Source organism: Apodemus sylvaticus, chromosome X (genome assembly GCF_947179515.1).
Source record: "Apodemus sylvaticus chromosome X, mApoSyl1.1, whole genome shotgun sequence".
In the NCBI taxonomy this organism is placed as follows: domain Eukaryota; kingdom Metazoa; phylum Chordata; class Mammalia; order Rodentia; family Muridae; genus Apodemus; species Apodemus sylvaticus.
The window spans coordinates 136772234-136793774 of record NC_067495.1 but is presented as its reverse complement, the minus strand read 5'-3'; the positions used below and the strand labels follow the sequence as shown (position 1 = coordinate 136793774).

Sequence of the window (21541 nt, the reverse complement as noted above, 5' to 3'; positions counted from 1 at the left end):
ATAAAGATGGCTAAGTCTAGAATTCTAAGAAATAATTATTCTGGGAAAATTGAAGATTCCACTTCACTTGTTTCTGATTTTAGGAGAAATATGATGCCAGTTTGACTCTCTTCCTCAGAAAGACATGGGAATAATACTTGAAGTTTGTTTACTAGCATTATTTTCACTCAATATCTTGGTATTTTGGGTATTTCTTCTTTAGACTTTTGTGGTAAAGGTGTAGAACCTAAGGCCTTTTTTATATCAAGGCAAGTATTCTAACACTGAGCTGTGCCCTGCCCCTTGCTAGTCATTCTAACACTGAGACCTCCAGTCCAAATTTACTTCTTTTTCATCCACCTTATTCTCCTTTTCCTTTTCTGGAATTTCTGTTGTACGGATGATGAAATCCTGGACTGTCACTATAACTATTGTTTCTCTGACTGCCAAGCTTTTTCTCTTTTTATTAAGTTCTCACGAATTATCTGCTACTCTTCCTGATTGAGAGTTTTATTGCTGTCACCATTTTTAAAACATAAAATTTTATTGCCATATACTTACTATATAAGGTGTTGAATTTTATAATACTGATTTAAGTATATCCTGTGTATTAAACATAGCTACCTCCTATTACCCTTTCTTATTCCAACACCAATCTCTCCAGTCCCCTTTCTCATCTCAAATAGTCCCTCTTTATTTGTGTCTAAATGATATTTCTATATATGTCACTCTATATGTCTATGTTCTTGGTTTTATATTTCTTTTTGAGTCTGGCGTATTTTACTTTTAATATGATGGTTCTAGCACTACTCTTTTTTCCTAAAAATGACTCAAATTCATGCTTAATTATGTCTCAGTAAGACTAGTGTATACCATATTGTCCATTCATCTGTTGAAGAGAATCACGTACTGTGAATGTCTGTGCTTCAGACCTAGATGTACAAGTATCTCTCGGGAATACTGATTTAGATTCCTAATGGCGGTATAACTTGGTCATATGACAGTTCTATTTAATTTTTAAAAACTATGTGTATGTGTTTATGTTTGTGTGTTTGCAGATACATGTGTGTATGTGTGTGGACGTGCATGCATGCATGAGTATAAATGCACATGCGTTGCTGTGGTGTTGAGGTCAGAGATCAAATAATAGTGTTCTTAATTGGGTGCTGTTCACCTTGGTTTTTTTTTGAGACAGGGTCTCTCCTTAGCTTGGAACAAGATAAGTTGGGTAGGCTAACTGACCACCTGGTATCAGAAATCTGCCTATCTCTTCCTCCCCAGTATTGGGATTATAAGTGTATAAGTGTTGTAAACCTCCATGTATATCTTTGTTGTTTTGTTTGTTTGCTTTTGCTTTTCAAGACAAGGTTCTTAAGGTTTTACTGCTGTGAACAGACACCATGACCAAGGTTACTCTTATAAGGACAACATTTCATTGCGGCAGGCTACAGGTTCAAAGGTTCAGTCCATTATCATTATGGCAGGAACATGACAGCATCCAGGCAGACATGGCTCAGGAGGAGCTGAGAGTTCTACATCTTCATCTGATGGCACTGAGGAGAAAACTGACTCTTCTTCACTGAGCAGAGCTTCAAAGCTCACTCCCACAGTGACACACTTCCTCCAAAAGGCCACACCTCTCAACAGTACTACTCCCTATGGGAAAAGCACATTCAAACCACCACACAGGGTATCTCTATGTAGGTCTGACTGTCCTGGACTTGATTTGTAGATCAAGCTGGCTTTGAAGTAACAGAGATTTACTTCCCTCTACTTCCAGAGTGCTGAGATTAAAGGCATGTACCACCATCGCCTGACATATCTTTAAATTTTTTTGTCTTTTTAAAAATATTTTGTATAACTTTATTTTTTAATTGGATATTTTTATTTACATTTGAAATGTTATCCCCTTTCATAATTTCCCCTCTGCAAACTCCCTATCTCATCTCTCCTTACCCTGCTTCTATGAGGGTGCTCCCTTATCCACCCACCCACTCTAGAGTCACCACCCTAGCATCCCTCTATACTGAGGCATCAAGCCTTCAGGACCAAGGACCTCCCCTTCCATTGATGCCAGATAAGGCCCCTTCAGCTCCTTCAGTCCTTCCCCTAACTCCTCCATTGGGGACCCTGTGCTCAATCGGACGGTTGGCTGCGAGCATCCACATCTGTATTGGTAAGGATCTGGCAGAGCCTCTCAGGGGACAGCTGTATCAGGCTCCTGTCAGCAAGCTCTTCTTGGCATCAGCAATAGTGTCTGAGTTTGGTGTCTGCATGTGGGATGGAGTTCCAGGTGGGGCAGTCTCTGGATGGCCTTTCCTTCAGTCTTTCTTCCACTTGTCCTTGTATTTCCTTTAGACAGAACCAATTCTGGGTTAAAAGTTTGGAGATGAGTGGATGGCCCTATCCCTTTACCCGAGGGCCATGCTTAACCTCTGGATATGGTCTCTACAGGTTCTCTCTCCACTTTGTTGAGTATTTTAGTTAACTTCATCCCCATTGGGTCCTGGGAGCCTCTTGCTTTCCTGGCTTCTGGGACTTTCTTTCTGATGGCTACTCCCAGTTCCCCATTCCCATTGCTACATACGTGTGTTCAAATTCCTGACCCTCTGTACGTCTCCCCAGTCTCCTCTCATACCTGATTCTACCACTCTTTTTCTCCCTCCCCCTCTTCTTCCTCCCAAGTCTCTCTCCCACCATCTACTTCCCTTCTACATAGGACTGAAGCATCTACTCTTTGGTCTTTCTTCCTCCTGAGCTTCATGTGGTCCATGAGTTGTATCATGAGTATTCCACTCTCTTTGCCTAATATCCACTTATCAGTGGTGCATACTATGTGTGTTCTTTTGTGACTGAGTTGCCTCACTCACGATGATGTTTTCTAGATCCATCCATTTGCCTATAAATTTCATGAATTCATTATTTTTAATAGCTCAGTAGTACTCCATTGTACAAATGTACCATATTTTCTGTATCCATTCCTCTGTTAAGGAACATCTGGGTTCTTTCCAGCTTCTGGCTATTATAAATAGGACTGTGGTGAATAGAGTGAAGGATGTGTCCTTATTACATGTTGAAGCATTTTCTGGGTATGTGCCCAGACTGGTATAGCTGGGTCCTCAGGTAGTACTATGTCCAATTTTCTGAGGAACCACAAGACTGATTTGTGGTATCATTTCACTATCTTTTGGTTGAAAGTCGGTTCTATTTGATATTAAAATACCTATCCCAGCTGGTTTCTTGGGACCATTTGCTTGGAAAATTGTTTTCCAGCCTTTACTCTGAGGTCATGTCTGTTTTTGTCACTGACATGTGTTTGCTGTATGCAGCAGAATGCTGGGTCCAGTTTACATATCTAGTCTGTTAGTCTATGTTTCTTTATTGGGGAATTGAGTTCATTGATGTTAAGAGATATTAAGGAATAGTGATTGTTGCTTCCTGTTATTTTTGATGTTATTTTTATGTTTGTGTGGCTGTCTTCTTCTTCTTCTTCTTCTTCTTCTTCTTCTTCTTCTTCTTCTTCTTCTTCTTCTTCTTCTACTGTTTTTTTGGAGTTGATTTTTTTCAAGACAGGGTTTCTCTGTGTAGCCCTGGCTGTCTTGGAACTCACTCTGTAGACCAGGCTGGCCTTGAACTCAGAAATCCGCCTGCCTCTGCCTATATTAGAATGGCTATCTCAGCCGGTTTCTTGGGACCAGCTTGAGACAAGCTCTCTCTTGTTGGGATTTGGTTGTGGAGTGCTGTGGCACAGGATCAGCTCCTGGTGCAGACGGAAACTGGAAGGATTCTGTCCCAGGCTGTTCCTTGATTCCTATGTCCTGAGGGCTCCTGGTGGGTTCCTTGAAGCAGAAGTGGTGGTCTCACCTGTGTTCACAGGTGTGTGGGCACTCCCGGAAGCCCAGTTATCTCCTGGCTACTGTGGGTATCGAGCTCTGTGGCACAGGTTCAGCTCCAGGCACAAACGCAAACTGGAAAAATCCTGTTTCTGTTTTCAATTTTTTAAAATGCAGGTTCTGGGGTATCTAACTCAGTTCTTCATGTCTACAATTAGGTTATCAAATGAGATGTCATCCTAGCCTAGTTGTGGTTATTTGAGGAACTTCCATCCTGATTTCCACAGTGGCTGTGCAGGCTAATTTTCTAGACTCTCTGAGTTACTGTTAATGGAATCTTGATTCTTTGTTTTAGACTTTTTTTTAAATTTATCAACATGAAGATAATAATGTAGTTTCATTTTAAAGTAGTTTTCTTCTCTCTGCATAGTGCCGACTGCATTCAAACTGGTTTTATTTTTTATTCTTCACTAGCACCTGTCCCTCATCTTAGACACTGGTCTGAAATGCCTATTATTAGTCTTTTTGGTTGCATTAAGGACAAGAATATGAAATCTGATTGAATGTCTCTTATGCATTTCCGGGTTTATTGAGTACAGGTCTCAGTCTTAGATCATTTGTCTCAGATTGTTTCCTTTGGCGTGCTAATGAGAGATTGGGCGAGTGACTTTGTTACCATATCTATCCTTATACTTTCTCTTCAGTTGCTTAGATCTTTCAGGCTGCTGTTCAATATAAATATAATTGGGTGTTGTTGTGCTTAAGGAAAAGGGATAAGGATCTTAGAGTTGTTACATGTACAGATAGTCAACTCTCCCCCTTGCTTTCTGTGTGCTGATCTGATCTCAGTTGATCCTTAGTAAGGCCCTCTGGCTTACTTTTATCACATCTTCTGTTAGTCAGGCTCATGTGACATGGTTGTGCTTAGTGGAGCTTTTACATTGTTTATTGTAGATTTTAATGTCTATTTAATCTTGGTTTTGGCAATAGATTTATTAAGACGCAAATAAAATACTACAAAATTCACCCCTTTAAAGCAGTGGTTCTCAATCTTCCTAATGCTGTGACCCTTTAATACAGTTCCTCATGTTGTGGTGATCTGAACCACAAACTTATTTCATTGCTACTTCATAACTGTAATTTTCAGCTATTTTGAATCACAATGTAAATATCTGTACTTTCCAATGGTCTAAGTTGACTCCTGTTTAGGCTTTGGCTCTAAAGGTGTCATGACTCACAGGCTAAAAACTACTGCTTTAAAGTATAAAATTCAGTAGTTTAACTATATTCATCAGTTTGTATGGTTATATACACAACTTAAGAACATTTTTACCATTAAAACTCCCACCCTAAAGTCGGTCATAATAGCACACATTTGTCATTGCAGCACTGACAGGCCGTGGAAGAAGAGTCTTGAGTTTGAGTCATGCCTGGGCTACGGAGTGACATCTTGCGTTTGAAAACAAATACATAAAAGCAAGCAACTAATGGACCAAGCTGAAAATAAAATAATAAAAGATAGATTTACAGGACCTTGTACCTTCTAATAGTCACCTCTTACACTGACTTGTCCAATACATTCAGTTACCATTCAGCCATTAATCTCTTTTCTGTGTTTGTAGCGTTGCCTATTCTATTTCATAAAACAAAAACTATATGGTATTTTTATGTGGGCTCTTTCACTTAATACAGTGGTTTTTAGCCTTCTGAATGCTGAGACTCTTTAGTACAGGTATTCATGTTTTGGCAATCCCCATCCATACACATATTTCACTGCTACTTCATAACTGTCATTTTGCTGTTGTTATGAATTGCAATGCGAATATCTGATATGCAGGATGTCTGATATTCTGCCCCATTAGGGTTATGATCCACAGGTTGAACACTGCTTATTTAACAGTATTTTTAAGCTTTATGCCATTGTATGTAACAATACTTTCTTTTACTGTTTGAACATTTTTTTGAGTGGATAGATCACATTTGATTAATATGACCATTAATTGATAAGCATTTGGCTTGTTTCTATCTTTTGTTTACCATAGCTGTAACAATTTTCTTTATAAATATTATTTATTATTATAGTGTATGTGTGTTTTTCCTGCATTCATATTTGTGTACCATGTGGATGTAGTATCTTCAAAGGTCAGAGGATGGTTTTATATTTGTTAGAACTGGAATTACAGGTGGTTGTGAACCATCATGTGGTAGCTGGTCCTCCAAAAGAGCAATTAATCCTCTTAACCATTGAGCCCTCTCTAACTCTGTTAAAAAAATTAGGCAAATTTTAATTTTCTTTTAGCTATATACCTAGGAGTAGCTCTATAGTAACTAGTTACCTATGGTAACTGTTTAATGTTGAACAGGATCTTACTATGTAGTCCTTCCTGGCTAGCCTGGGATGCAGTCTGTAGACCAGCTCATCCTTGAATTCACAGACACATCTGCTCCTGCCTCCTGAATGTTGGGATTGAATGTGTGATCCACCATACTCAGTTAAGTTTAATGGCTAGCTGTTGGACTGTTTCTAGAGTATATGAGTTCTGATTGCTCCACATTCTCACTAACACTTGTTCATATCTCTTTCATAAACACTTTGAATTTTTCTCTTTCAGAAGTATGGGGTATCTCTTTGAGAAGGGGAAGTGGGTATTCTCTAACAGAAAAAAAGCTGAGCTTTTTTTGTCTTTTGTTCTCTCAGCTTACAACTAGATGTCATGTGTGAATTTGACTTCCAGTATTTACGCTTTGCAAGTATTTCCTCACTTCTCAATTTTTTTTTGTCTTGAGACAAATATATTTCATCATTCTAGTTGGGTTTCCTGATGGAGATTAAATGCATCTGCCTGTCACCTTTAAGTGCTGATTATTTATTCTTATTTCAATTAGATTGTATGTTGTATTTATTTACATTTAGTAGAAGGCCCTATATCTTATTCAGGTATAGTCTCCTTCCAGTCCTCTTGTGTTCTACACACTCCATATGCACATTCATCCTAACTACCCCCATCTCTTCCTGTGGTCCCTCCACTGTTCCCAGGACCCAATGTCATAACCCCTATATTTATAGTGGAAGCAAGCCAATTACTGAATGAAATACAGCACCACTTGATGAAGTCTGTATTTTTCTTGCGATCTTAAAAAATACTCTGTTCTCATACCCAGTCAGATTTATATTTAGCACAACCTATTTCTTGTCTAGGCTTTTGCCTATGGAGCTGGTCTTTTATTAATATTCTTTGACAGATTGAAGAACGATTTAATCATTCTAACCTATTGTCATTTCCTGCATTATCAAATTTTATGCAGTTTATACCAATGTAAATTTATATGTGGAAAACTTTAGACTCTGAAATGCTGTGATTTCTACTTTTCTTCTTTCCTTCCTTCTTTCCCTCCCTTTCTTCCCTCCATGCCTTTGTTCCTCTCTTCATCCTTCCCTCCTTCGTTTTCTCCTCTTTTTTCCTTTTCTTTTTGAGATAGGCCTCTCTATTATTATGTAGCTCTGGCTGGCCTGGAATTCACTATGTAGACCAAGCTGTCTTGGAATTTAAAGGAATCTACCTTATTCATTCATCTTGAGTGTTGTTGAGATTGTAAGCATGTCCTTTCAATTTTTTTTTAAATCGTATTCAATTTTTCAGGTATATTATTTCTCATGATTTTTGTACTATATTCATTCAGCAGTGATTTTTCTGATACATATTCTTTAAGATGTATAAAAGATTCACGTCTGGGGTATAATCAAAGCTCTCTTGGCACTTGGCATTTCCACAAGTACTTGTCTGTTTATCTTTTTATTAGAATTGTTAAAAAATTTTGTCTATGAATATTTTACATATATATATATATATATATATGCATATATATTTGCATTGTATTCCTTGTAACCAGAGATATGGATGGTTGTGAGTCACTATGTGGTTGTTGGGAACTTAACTCTGGTAATCTGGAAGAACAGCAAGTCCCCTTACCTCTGACCCATCTCTTCAGCCTTGGTATATGTCTTTTTAAAATAAATCACTCTTAAAATTAGCTTACAAAGTAATTGCATATGGAATTTTCATATTTGATTCCTTTGTCCCCTCAACATTTCTTAATTAAATATTTATTGATCATTATCCCAGAAATCTGCTTGCCTCTGCCTCCAGAGGGCTAGGCTTAAACGCATGTGCCACTGTACCCAGCTGATCGATATTTTCATTAATTAATTAATTAACATCCCTAACATTACACTCCTTCCTGGTCCCTCTATCACTGAGTCTCTCCCCCCTTTTCTATAAGAGGGTAGGACCCCCCTGAGTATTACCTCACCCTGGCACATCAAGTCTCTGCCACTGAGACCAGACAGGGCAGCTATGAAGACTGAGCTGCCTGTCTCCTACATATATGCCAGGAGCCTTGTTCCAGCCCTTGCATGTTCTTTGATTGATGACTCAGATTCTGAGGATTCCTAGGGGTCCAGGTTTGTGAACTCTTTCGGTCTTCCTATGGAGTTCTCATCTACTTCGGGACCTTTGATCCTTCCCCCAGCTCTTCCATAAGTGTTCCCGACCTCTGTCTATAGTTTGGCTGCGGGTATCCGCTTCTGTTTCATTCAGCTGCTGGGTGGATCCTCTCAGAGGATGGTTATACTAGGCTCCAGTCTGCAAGGATAATAGAGTATCACTAATAATGTCAGGAACTGGTACTTGCTTGAGGGATGGGTTTCAAGTTGGACCGCTTATTACTTGGCCTTTCCTTCAGTCTCTGCTCCATCCCTGAGTTCCCTTTAGATGGGACAAATTTTGGGTGGAGAGTTTTATGGGTGTACTGGTGTCCCTATTCTTCCACTGGGGGTTCTGCCTGGATACAGAAGGTTGTTTCTTCATGTTCCATGTCCCCACTGTTAGGCACTGACTCCTGGGAGCATCTCCTACCCTAGGTCTCTGGGACTTCTTAGAGAGATTCTCCCCTTATCCCACCCCTGGCAGCTGGAGATTTCCAGTATTCTTCTGGTCCTCTGGGCCTCTCTCCTGTCCCTCCCCATACCTGATCCTGCCTCCCTATTCTCCTCTCCCTACAGGTTTTACCTAGTTCTCTTCCTCCCTTTGCCTCCTATGACTATTTTGTTTCCCCTTCTAATTGTGATTTGAGCATCATTGTTGTGTATTCCTTCTTATTTAACTTCTTTGGGTCTTTGGGGTGTATCACATGTATTTTGTACTTTAAAGCTAATATCTACCTATCTATCAGTAAGTACATACCATGCCTGTACTTGTGGGAATGGGTTACCTTACTCAGGATATTTTCTAGTTCTATTTGCCTATAAAATTCATCATGTCTTTGATTTTAATAACTATATAGTATTCCATTGTGTTTATGAACCACACTTTCTGAATCCATTCTTCAGTTGAGGGTCATCTGGGTTGTTTCCAGTTTCTGGCTATTAAGGATAAAGCTGTTATGAACATAGTGGAGTATGTGTCTTTGGAGTATGGTGGAACAGATTTTGGGTATATGCCCAGAAGTGGTGTAGCTCTGTCTTCAGGCAGAACTATTTTCAATTTTTTGAGAAACCGGCAGATTGAGTTCCAGAGTAGTTGTCCAAGTTTGCAATCCCACCAGCAATGGAGGAGTGTTCTCCTTTTACCACATCCGTGCCAGCATATGCAATCACTTGAGTTTTTCATCTTAGCCATTCTGGTGAGTGTAAGGTGGAATCTCAGGGTTGTTTTGATTTGCATTTCCCTGATAGCTAAGGATGAGCATTTCTTTAAGTGCTTTTTGGCTATTTGAGATCCTTCTGTTGAGAATTCACTGTTTAGTTTTGTGCCCCATTTTTTAATTGGGTTATGTTGCTTGTTAGAATTTAACTTCCTGAGTTCTTAATATATTTGATATTAGTCTTCTATTGGATGTAAACTTAATGAAAATATTTTCTCATCTGTAGACTGCCGCTTTGTCCTATTGACAGTAGCCTTTGCCTTACAGAAGCTTTGTAGTTTCGTGAGGTCCCATTTATCAATTGTTTATATTAGAGCCTGAACCGTTGGTGTTCTGTTTGGGAAATTGTCTCCTGTACCACTGTGTTAAAGGATATCTCTCACTTTCTCTTAGGGTTAGTGTATCTGGTTTTATGTCGAGGTTCTTGATCCACTTGGACTTTAGCTTTGTTCAGGGTGATAAATATCAATCTATTTACATTCTTCTACATGCAGAGATCCAGTTAAACAGGCACCATTTGTTGAAGATGCTTTCTTTTTTTTCCCCATTGTATGGTTTTGTCAGAAATCAAGTGTCCTTGGGTGTGTGGGTTCATTTTTGGGTCTTCAATTCTATTCCATTGCTTGACCTGACTATTTCTGTACCAATTCCATGCAGGTATTTTTTTTTAATTATTATCATTATTGCTCTATAATACAGCTTGAGGTCAGAGATGCCAATTCTTATAGGTTCAGATCCTCTTTAGAGGTTCTTATATTTCCAGATAGTTTTGGCTATCCTGGGTTTTTTGTTTTTCTATATGAAGTTGAGAATTGCACTTTGAAGGTCTATAAAAAATGTGTTGAAATTTTGATGGGGATTGCATTAAATTTGTATATTTGATTATTATCTTTTAATGACAGGAATGTCAACGAAAATTGAAACATCGACTTGGTCTGGATTCCTATTTGCTCAAACCAGTCCAACGGATCACTAAGTATCAGTTGCTTTTAAAGGTAATTATATGAAGTGTTTGCGCGGTTCTTTACTTAAAAAATATTTTATGTATTTGGATGTTTTACCTGCATGCATGTGTAGCCTGTGTATGCCTCATTCCTATGGAGGCCAGAGGAGGACGTCATCATTATAGCCTGTTCTGATTTGCCATGTAGGTACAGAGATAGAACCCAGATCCTCTGCCAGAGCAGGCAGTGCTCTTAATCAATGAACCATCTCTTCAGCCCCTACTTGTTTATTTTTTTATTTATTTACTTTTGAATCAGATCTGGTAGTCATTTAAAAGGAAGCAGTTGACTAGGAAGCACTTGCAATACTTTGAAGGAGAGCAATGGCCAGATTTTACTGAATGATTTTTTTCAGTGTGCTCTTTCATGTTGTATAAATGACATATGCAAGACAATTAAGCTGTGAGTATATGGAGTATTAGCTGTTAATCCTCCATATCCATATTAGTTCTGTATGAGTTTAAGCATAATGTTTTAGGAAAAAAAGTTTTCATATTAGGGAGACTTAAGTATATACGTACTTGTTTTGATATATTTCCTATTGGTCTTTTCAATGTAAAATGCAAATGACATTCCCCTTGTTCAATGGAAAAAGATTAGTAGAATTTATATCTTGTATAAATACAATATTGCTTCTTTTAAAATGTGTTTCATGATACTTTATGCATCATGATTGACAAATTAGTGTATTTAGTAGAGGAAAACTCATGTAATTGCTTTGAACACTAATCTCTGATGTCTCTTATAGCTGTTGGTGTTTAGCTCTAAACACATTGAGTGCCCTTTATTTTATATTCTTTCCTCATTATTCTACTTCTTCCCCAATTTTGATATTGTTATTAAATATAATGTTAATGTGACAGACAATATGAAATAAATTATTCTATAAATGACAGAATCTTTGGATCACTGCTCAAAAGCCTATTAGTTTAAAAGTATTCATTTTCTAGCAGTTATAAAAATAAGTGACTAATATTAAGTTTAATTCTTGACTTCTAATTAAGGAGCTTTTAAAGTACAGCAAAGAAGGTGAAGGAACTACTAAATTAAAGGAGGCACTTGACTCAATGCTGGAGCTGCTGAAGTCAGTGAATGACTCCATGCATCAGACTGCCATCAATGGCTATATTGTAAGTACAATTTAGAGATTGTTGTAATTTTGGGGGATAAACTTGTTAAAAGTCCTTCTTTTATCTACTGGATTTAATTGGGAAATACTACACAAGAGGTAAACAAATGGAGATAAAATATATGCATTATTATTGATAATGCTAAGTGGAAAATTGGCTGCAGATCAGCAGCCAAATGGGTTTTATGACATTTTTCTGGTCTGTAGCAGTCTGCCATCAAATCTGGGACTTGGGAATTTTGGCTTGAATAAATGATTATGTCAGCTAAACAAATACACTGTCCCTGAATTGCTGCTTGCCCTAGTCTTGAATAGATATGAACAAAGGGGTCAAGTCATTTTAGGGCTTGCTACCTTTCCCGAAATCAGTTTCATACAATGGGAAATTCATGTACCAATCAGGAATGAGGAAGAGATATGAGCATTGCTCAGTACATGATTTTTTTATTGGGTTATTTGGACTGTTGGTATCTAACTTCTTCAAAGTAACTCTAAGCAACTGAAAGACCTATAATATCAAGAATTTCAATTCCTTGAAGAACGAACCTGAGAAAGATGTCAGAAGATAGAACGATCTCCCTGATTTTAGTGTGTTTGCTTCAAGTTTCTCTGCATTTAGCTTGATGCTGGCTATTGGCTTGTTGTATATTGGTTAGATTATGTTTAGGTATGTGCCCTGTATTCCTGATTCCTCTACTATCTTTAACATGAAGGAGTGTTGGATTTTTATCAAAGGCTTTTTCAGCATCTAATGAGAAGATAATATGATATTTTTCTTTCAGTTTGTTTATATGGTATATTATGCTGATGGGCTTTCATATATTGAACCATCCCTGCATCCCTGTGATGAAGCCTACTTGGTCACTGTGGATGTTGTTTCTGATGTGTTTCTGGATTCAGTCTGCCAGTATTTTATTGTTTTTTTTTTTTTTGAATCAATGTTCATTTAGAGAAATCTGTCTGAAATTCTTTCTTTTTTTGAGTCTTTGTGTGGTTTTGGTATCAGGGTGACTATGGCCTCATAGAATGAGTTTGGCAGTGTTCCTTCTCTTTCTGTTTTGTGGACTAGTGAGGAATATTGATACTAGTTCTTATTTGAACATCTGCTAGGATTCTGTACCTAAACTATCTGGCTCTGGGATAGGTTTTTTTTTTTTTTTTTTTTTTTTGGTTAGGAGACATTTGATGACTGCTTCTATTTCCTTAAATATTATAGGGATTTTAAAAATAGTTTACATGATCTTGATTTATCTTTGGAAAGTGGTATCTGTCTAGAAAATCATCCATTTCATTAAGATTTTCCAATTTTGTTGAGTACAGGAGTACAGGCTTTTGATGAAAGACCTAATGATTCTTTGAATTTCCTCAATGTCTGTTGTTAGGTTTCCCTTTTCATTTCTGATTTTGTTCATTTGGATACTAACTCTGTCTTTTGGTTGGTTTGGCTAAGAGTTTGTCTTTCTTGTTTATTTTCTCAAAGATTCAGCTCTTTGTTTTGTTGATTCTTTGTATTGTGTGCTTTATCTCTAACTGATTCATTTTAGGCCTGATTTTGATTGTTTCCTGGTTTCTACTCCTTTTCAGGGTGTTTGCTGCTGCTTCTTCTTTTTTTTTTTTTTTTCAGTCTAGAGCTTTCAGGTGTGCTTTTAAATTGTTGGCATGAGAACTCTCTAATTTCATTATGGAGGCACTCAGTGCTATGAACTTTCCTCTTAGCACTGCTTTCATTGTGTCACACAAATTTGAGTATATTGTGCCTTCATTTACATTGATTTCTAGTAAGTCTTTAATTTCTTTCTTTGTTTCTTCCCTGACTGAGAGATCATTGAGTAGAGAGTTGTTCAAATTCCATGACTGTGTTGGTTATCTGGTGTTTCTTTTGTTGTTGAAGTACAGCTTTAATCCATGGTCTTCCTATAAGATACAAGGCGTTCAACTCTCTTCTATCTGTTGAGGTTTGTTCTGTGACCAATATATGGTCAATTTTGGAGAAGGATCCATGAGATGCTGACAAGAGTATATATTCCTTTGGTTTCTTTTGTGAAATATTGTAGAGATGTTGTTAGGTCCATTTGATTTATAGTTTCTGTTAGTTTCATTATCTCCTCTGTTAGTTTTTGTGTGGATGAACTGTCAGGTGATGAGAATTGGGTGTTGAAGTCTCTCACTATCAATGTGTGGGATTCAATATGCTATTGAAAGCTCTAGCAATGTCTCTTTTTACAAATATGAGTACCTTTGTTTTTGAGAAATAGATGTTCAAAATTGAGATATCGCTTGGCAGTTCTTTTTCCCTTTGAGTATGAAGTATCCTTCCCAGTCTATTTTGATCAATTTTGGTTGAAATTCTATTTTATTAGATATTATTATGGCTACTCAGCTTGCTTCTTGGGAACATTTGCTTGGAAAACTGTTTTTCCAGCCCTTTACTCTGAGGTAGTGTCTATCTTCACGGCTGAAGTGTGTTTCTTGTATGCAGCACAGAATAATGGATCCTATTTTTCCATCTATTCTGTTAGCCTGTGTCTTTTTATTGGGGAATTGAGATCACTGATGTTGAGAGATATTAATGACCAGTGATTGTTAATTCTTTATTTTGATGTTGGTGGTGTTTGTGTTTGTGTGTGTACTTGTGCTTCCCTTGTTTTTGCTAGTATGGAGTTACTTATTTCTTGGATGTAGTTATCTTCCCTGGGTTGGAGTTTTCCTTCTAGTTTTTTCTGTAGGGCTTAATTTGAATATCTTGATATATCTTGTTTTTTCCATCTATGGTGATTGAGATTTTTGCTGGGTAGTCCAGGTTGTCATCTATTGTTTTGTAGAGGTTACAAGGTATCTGGCTAGGTCCTTCTAGCTTTTAGAGTCTCTGCTGAAAAGTTGGGTGTATAGATCTGTATTTGTTGGTTATCTGCTTTTTTTTCCTTGCTACTTTTACTTGCCACTTTTAATATTCTTTCTTTGTTCTGTACAATTTATGTTTTAATTATTATGTGGTGGGAGGATTTTCTTTTCTTGTGTATTCTGATTGGTGTTCTATCAGCTTCTTGTATCTTTATGGACATCTCTTCCTTTAATTTAGGAATGTTTCCTTCTATGATTTTGTTGAAAATATTTTCTGGGCCTTAGAGTTGAGACTTTTGCCTTCTTCTATTCCTCTTATTCTTATGTTAAGGCTTTAAATGGTATCCTAGATTTCCTGGATGTGTTGCATCAGGAATTTTTTAGCTTTAACATTTTCTTTGACTAACAAACGTATCAATTTCTTCTATTGTATCTTCTCTGTCTGAGATTCTCTCTCGTCCATCTCCTGTATTCTGTTGGCGATGCTTGTATCTGTTGTTCCTGTTCTCTTCCCTAGGTTTTCCACCACCAGGATTCCCTCAGTTTGTGTATCAGGATATCCAGGACTTGCTGTAGTAGGGTAGCTGTGCTCTGAAGGAATCATAGTGCCTTGATTTCAGTTGATTGTGTTCTTTTGATGGCCTTTAACCATCTGAATGGCTTAGTTCCCTGGATATTCCTTTTAAAGTATGTATTGGGATGGGGGTAACCTCAATGGTCCTGGTATGACAGGCCTCTGATGGGTATCCTTTGGCTGTATGGTTCTGGATCAGCAGGTCTGTATGACTCAGGGTCTGGTGGTCCTTATGGTTACATAGCTACAGGTTTGTATGGTTCAGGATCCACAGGTTTGATGAGGTGTGCTGAGAAAGTGGTGGGAGAATGGAGGTCCTCAGAGGATAGCAGACTGCTCAGGGCAGCTGGGCATGCCCCAGAGGAGTCAACAAGCAGGGAAGGTAGGTTGGGGAAGGGAAGTTAGCCTGTATGGTCCAGGATCACCAGGTCTGATGAAGGTAGGTAGAGAGGTGAGGGGAGAATAAAGGTCTCTGGGCACAACAGACTGCTCAAGGTACCTGGGCATGCCCCAGAGAGCTCACTGAGTAGTACGCCTGTTTGTTTTTTAAGGAGAGACAGAAAGGTTAGAATCTAGATGGAGGGCATGTAGGCAGGATCCAAGAGAGTTTGAAGGGTGGTAACTATAACCAGGATGTACTGAATGAAAATTAAAACCTTATTTTTTAATTAAAAAGGGGGTGAGCAGTAGATTATACCCATAACATTTATGCTATTATAACAATTTGCATATCCTGCCATTCTGATCATTATTGTAGGTCACATGGTTCACAGCTGGTTAATGCCAATTGTCTCTCTCCATAGTGGCCTGCATAGTGCCTTCTAGTACTATGAGTGTTAGCTTGTAAGGGTAATAAAGTCTTATGTGATTTTTTTTTAAATAAAGCATTCAAAATGTGCTTCAGAATATTAATATTCCAAGATGTTGATGTTTGACAAAGGAATATAGCTCTGTCTTCTACAAATTGACTTTGATTTTTTTTATTCTAGGGAAATATGAATGAGCTGGGCAAGATGGTTCTTCAAGGTGCCTTCAGTGTTTGGCTAGGACACCGGAAAGGTGCTACAAAAATGAAGGATTTTGCACGGTTCAAACCCATGCAGAGACACCTTTTCTTGTATGAAAAGGCTGTTATGTTTTGTAAGAGGCGTTTTGAATCTGGAGAAGGTGCTGATAGATACCCATCGTACAGTTTTAAACACTGCCTTAAAGTAAGAAAGCTCGCATTGTATAATACAATATTGTTTTGTATGTATTCCATCTTGAATACTTTTTGTTCTTATATGAGTAGGTTCTATATTTTAGCTGCACATCCGCTGTTTAAAAGAGTTAAAACAAAAACCAGTGCATGCGTGTTCATATGTGGGGACAGGCACATGTGTGCTACAGCCCTACATTGGAAATCATAGAACAACTCAGGTCTTGGTTCTCACCTTCCTTCTTCTTTGAAGTAAGGTGTTCTATTGTTCACTGCTTTGCACATTAGTCTTGGTTGGCCCAAGAGCTTCTAGGGATTCTCCTGTCTCTACCTTCCATCTTGCTGTAGGAACACTAGAATGTACTAGTGTACATGTCCTAGTGAGCATGTACTAGCATATCTAGCTTTACATGGTTTTGGGAGTCTGAAATTAGAAAAAGGCCCAGGTGCTGAGAATTAATTCAGCTCCCCTATCAAGGTAGTCTCAGACATTCTCCAAGGTACTCTCCCATTGAAGTGGGTCACCTATGAGCTCATCTAGTGGTGTTGGATAAAATCTTGGTCTTGTTATCATGAAGCTATTGTTATAAGAGAAACAAAGACTAAGGCGTTTCCCCCTTTCACTGCAGTTTACAAATGAAGAAATATTGTGCTTAGCATGTTCCTACCGTCCTTTCTTTATTCCTCCTGCATTCTATAGTCTCATGCTTCTGGATATCCAAAGCTACCTATAGCTGGAGCTCTCCTGTATACATTCTGGTCTATTTGTTGAAATTGTTTTATTCTCTCTAGAACCCAAACTACCACTGTGCCCTGACCTTAGTCTTGTGTTAAAATCAGGACACTGTTGTTTGTAAAAGTCACTAGCAGCTGGGGAGTACTTCCAATTCAAATAAGGCTATACATTTGTAAATTTGTTCATAGAATAATTGGAAAATAGAGAAATTTTCCCTTCAGTTCTTCAGTAACTATCATTTTACTCCTTTTTTCTCATAACTGTTTTCCAGGAGTGGTTTCTTTCATGGTTGGGTTTCCCAGTATAGTTGAGAGTTGATAAAATTTAGCTGTGCTCTTCCTGATGGGCCTGTCATGGGCTTAAGGACTTAGTGTAAGGAGCCTACCTTATAAACAGATCCTGCTTTTAATTTTCCTCATATTGGTCAGCTGCCTTTAGCTATATTTAGCAAAATTCCTACCCAGGGTCATCCATTGTTCTATTCAATTACGAATCCACAGTAGCTCCATGTATTCTTTAAAACTCCAACCATCCCATTACAAATGCAGTTACTCTTTTTATATAGTCCATCTCTAAGTCTACATACCTGTGTTATTTACGACTGTAATAAACATCAACTGAGAACCAAAGCAATCGAATCTGAGAGATTTTAGATCTTGCCGTCTATATATGTGCTTCTTGAAAAGGTATTTTCATCTTTCTAGGCATATTTGACATAAGCCGATTTGATACACATTCTGTTTGTGGAGTGACCTAGTGACTACTTAATGCAGAATTTCTTGTTTGTATTGATTTTCTGCTTTATTTTGAATTTTATACAATGGTAGGCATGCCAGTGGAGTGTGTTTCTGAACTTCATTAAAGTAAAGAAGGGCTAATGAGGTACTGGAGCCAGAAGGATTACAATAGTTACCATGGAAACAGAAGGAGGAATTGGTGCAGGAAACATTTCAATGGAAGGCAGACATAAGGGCTTAGTGAGTTACCAGATACAGAAAATAAATACTACTTGACATTTAAAAGAAGAAAATCTGTCTGGTTTTCTTGGTTCTGAGATACAATTGTACTTTTAATAGAAAAGAATTAGTCAGTGATGCTTGCAAAATTTTAAATGATTCCTGGAGAAATAGTGATACTGTGGACTAAGAAGGATGAAGTTAGACTAATTCTTAGGTCTCATTATGCTTATTTCCTCTTGCTTACTTGTCATGAACATCTATCATTAGTGGCCAGTGTGCTACTAAACAAAACCGAACAACTACTCTCCCCTGAAATTGATAGTTTTCTTCACTTTATCACAGCAAGCTAGAATTACACAAGGTTATTGTGTCTTTCTAATGACTACATACTATAATATAAGCATTTAACATTCATAGGAAAACCATATGTCGGGTCACAGTAAGGAGATAAAGAGATGTGGCTTCTTCAGATCCATCAGATTGTATGCTTGCTTATCATCAACTGATGTTTTAATTTAGCACATGCACATATAGCGCTAGCTTCGCATTAGATTAACATGGCTTAATTTCCAGGGAAATCTCCAAATACATTTAATCAATAATGATGTGCTGTATATGTAAGCACTGGAAAACAGTAAAACAGTTGTAATTCAAATACAGGCAAGGATGGGAAGCAAAGCCATAACTTCAAAACTCATTTTTGGATTGGGGAGAAGGGCTAAAGAGCTTGTTATTCAAGTGTAAAGTTTGGAGTTCAGATCACTAACACCCATGTAAAATGCTATGTGGGTGTGGCTGCCCTTTGTAATCTCAGCCCTGGGGGATCCCAAAAGTATGCTGTCTAGTTAGACTAGCTGGATCAGGTGAACTCTGGGTACAGCAAGAGAACCTACATCATGAAATAATGTGGAGAGATATTGTGAAAGATATCTGATATCAACCTCTGGCCTCCACACAGGTACATATACATGTGTACCCATTTACATGTGAACACACATACACGAGTGCATACAACCTCACAAATATGTATATGATCTGAGTATGTTCTTTAATAATTCATATCTTTATATCAACTCTATGAAATATATGCTTTCCCAAGCTGAAAAAATGGAATTTGAGAAAACTTCAGGAACTCACAGTAAGACACATGGCTGATGAATGCTAGTGATGTATGGAAGTCTGATGTGGCTTTCTCTGATTCTGAAGTCTGTATGTCAGCTACATATCATCCTATTTAGACAGCCATATGATGAAATGTAATTCATTTTTAAAAGATTGAACATAAGTATTCTTATATCTTAATATTTGAGCAGAGATAGAGTGGTATAGGAAGGATATATTTGGGAGCATTTGAAAGTAACTTTCTGCATTCAGGAGGATGTCAGAGGCTCTTTAATTAGTAGAGTTGAGTTGCATTTCTCTGTATAATTGTTTTCCTTTACCTTAATGAAGGAATCTCATAAGCACTACCCTTAATGTTTATTAGTTTTAATTAGGGTCATTTTGGGGTTTTATACATGGAGCAGTGTGATATTTCTTCTAACAATTGGGAGGGAATTGAAAGAAAAGAGGAAAGGCAGAGAACATAAAGATGATACACAGGGAGTGAAGTTGTACCACATGTACAGTACACAAAGTTTTACTAGCGGTGAGAAGGTTATCACTCTTTCAACTTAGGTATTTTGTTTGCTGTAGAGGCTGAGAGATTGGTGAAAATAGAAAAACTTTGTGAACTTGGCTGGTTCTTCTCTGACCCACAAATTTGCTATTTATATCTTATTGAGATCAAATTGATGTGTCAATAATTACTTTAGAAATCAATGAAATTGATCAATTACCGGTGGCTTCCCCCATTGATGTTTAATTACTTTTACTTCTGACAAAATTTTGTTTTTATATTGTACAGTTCATTTTCAATAGAATTCAACCTTAGGTAGGCGGCCTGGGTGTTCAGATGGATGGCGTTTATACCAATCAATGGAATGAATCATAGCATCCTAGGACTATACTTTTCTTTATTGAAAATAAAATGTGTATTTTGCTTAAGTGAGATATTTTTTCCTTTAGATTATGATAGAATATAGTGATTGAAATACCGTATTTATAATGAAATTCTCAGGAAAAGTTTGATTTTTTTTTTTTTTTTTACAGATGGAAGAAGCTGGCATCACAGAACATGTGAAAGGTGATAACCGCAAATTTGAAATATGGTATGGTGAGAAGGAAGAAATTTACATTGTTCAGGTTGGTTATTCTTCTGGAAACCATAGTTGGCATTGGATTTTAAATTTATTTATTTATTTATTTATTTATTTATTTATTTTTATTTATTTATTTAGATTTCATGACCCATCAATTTCAATTAATATTCCTGGGTGTGAGGGTATCCATTGGAGAACCTACCAAGAGCCTCATTCTTAAGGAAAACCGCCTTCTCTTTATTCCAGAAGAAAATTCAGTAACCATCTATTGGTCCTCAGTTAGGAAATCACAGCTTTTCCCACTCCATATTGGACACTGGCTGGCTTGTTCTTGTAAGGTCTTGTGGAGGCAGACACAGCTGCTTTGAGTTCTTGAGTGCAGGAGTCCTGTAATATTCAGAAGACAGCTTTGCTTTGGTTTTCCCTAATCTCCAGATCTTATGTTTTTTCTGCTCCCTCTTGTGTGATGGTTTCTGAGTTGTGAGGAAGGAGTGTGATACAGATGCCCAATATGTCTGAGCACTCCACAGTCACTTAAGTGACCATTTAAGCAGTTGCAAGCTTCTTTGTTAATCTTCAGACATCGTTCAAACAAACATCTCTGATGAGTTCTGAGAGATTCATTAAGGTAGAGAGATATCAATTTAGATGGCAGTTTGATATTCTGTCTACTTAACACAATAAAACTACTAGATTCACCCCTCGAGCCTGGGAGCTTCTCAACTTTGGGCTCTTGACCAGCTTTGCAATACTAGACCTGTCATTTTTCTAGTGGAGCAGACCTTAAATCTAATCAGAAAACAGTTGGTTACTCCTACAGCATTCATGCTAAGGATTTTAGTTGTGTGTATGTGCCTGTATATGTGGAGCTGAGCTGCTTTTGAAGGCCAGCAGAGGGCAATAGATTCCCTGGAGCTGGATTTACAAGCCATTGTGAACTATTGCAGTTTGGTCCTCTGCAGGAGCCGTGCATGCTATTAACCACTGAGCCATCTTTCCAGCTTCAACATTAAGATTAAAAACTATGGTTCAGTCTACAACAGGTAGATTACAACTACCTATAACTCTAGCTCAAGGGGAATCTGACTGCTTCTTCTGACTTCCTTTGAAAGAACATAGTTATGATCCTGGGAAAGTATTCTAAGGACCATCCTGTTTTAGGGAAGTAAAGACACTCAAAACATTCCATTAAGGCTCTGTGTCATGATTTGTGGCTGATCCATACATTATCTGTTACAGATGGTCAGGGATTTTTTGTTGTTGTTGTTATTGTTAATTTTGTACTGATAACAGTGCATAATCTTTTCTTGGTTTGCTTTAAGATATATTATACTAAGATATATTATACTAATATATTTAAGATATGTTAATAGGTACTATATAA

At 37.5% G+C, this 21541-nt stretch overlaps 1 protein-coding gene across 1 annotated transcript in view; it reads left to right on the top strand.

Annotated features, from left to right (window-relative positions):
- The window catches only part of Mcf2 (MCF.2 cell line derived transforming sequence), a 100938-nt gene that overhangs the window by 70905 nt on the left and 8492 nt on the right, over positions 1 to 21541 (top strand). The window contains exons 20-23 of the mRNA XM_052170353.1: positions 10418 to 10510; positions 11524 to 11649; positions 16053 to 16274; positions 20108 to 20200. Coding sequence (XP_052026313.1) covers positions 10418 to 10510; positions 11524 to 11649; positions 16053 to 16274; positions 20108 to 20200 — 534 coding nt within the window. The remainder of the gene's footprint in view (positions 1 to 10417; positions 10511 to 11523; positions 11650 to 16052; positions 16275 to 20107; positions 20201 to 21541) is intronic.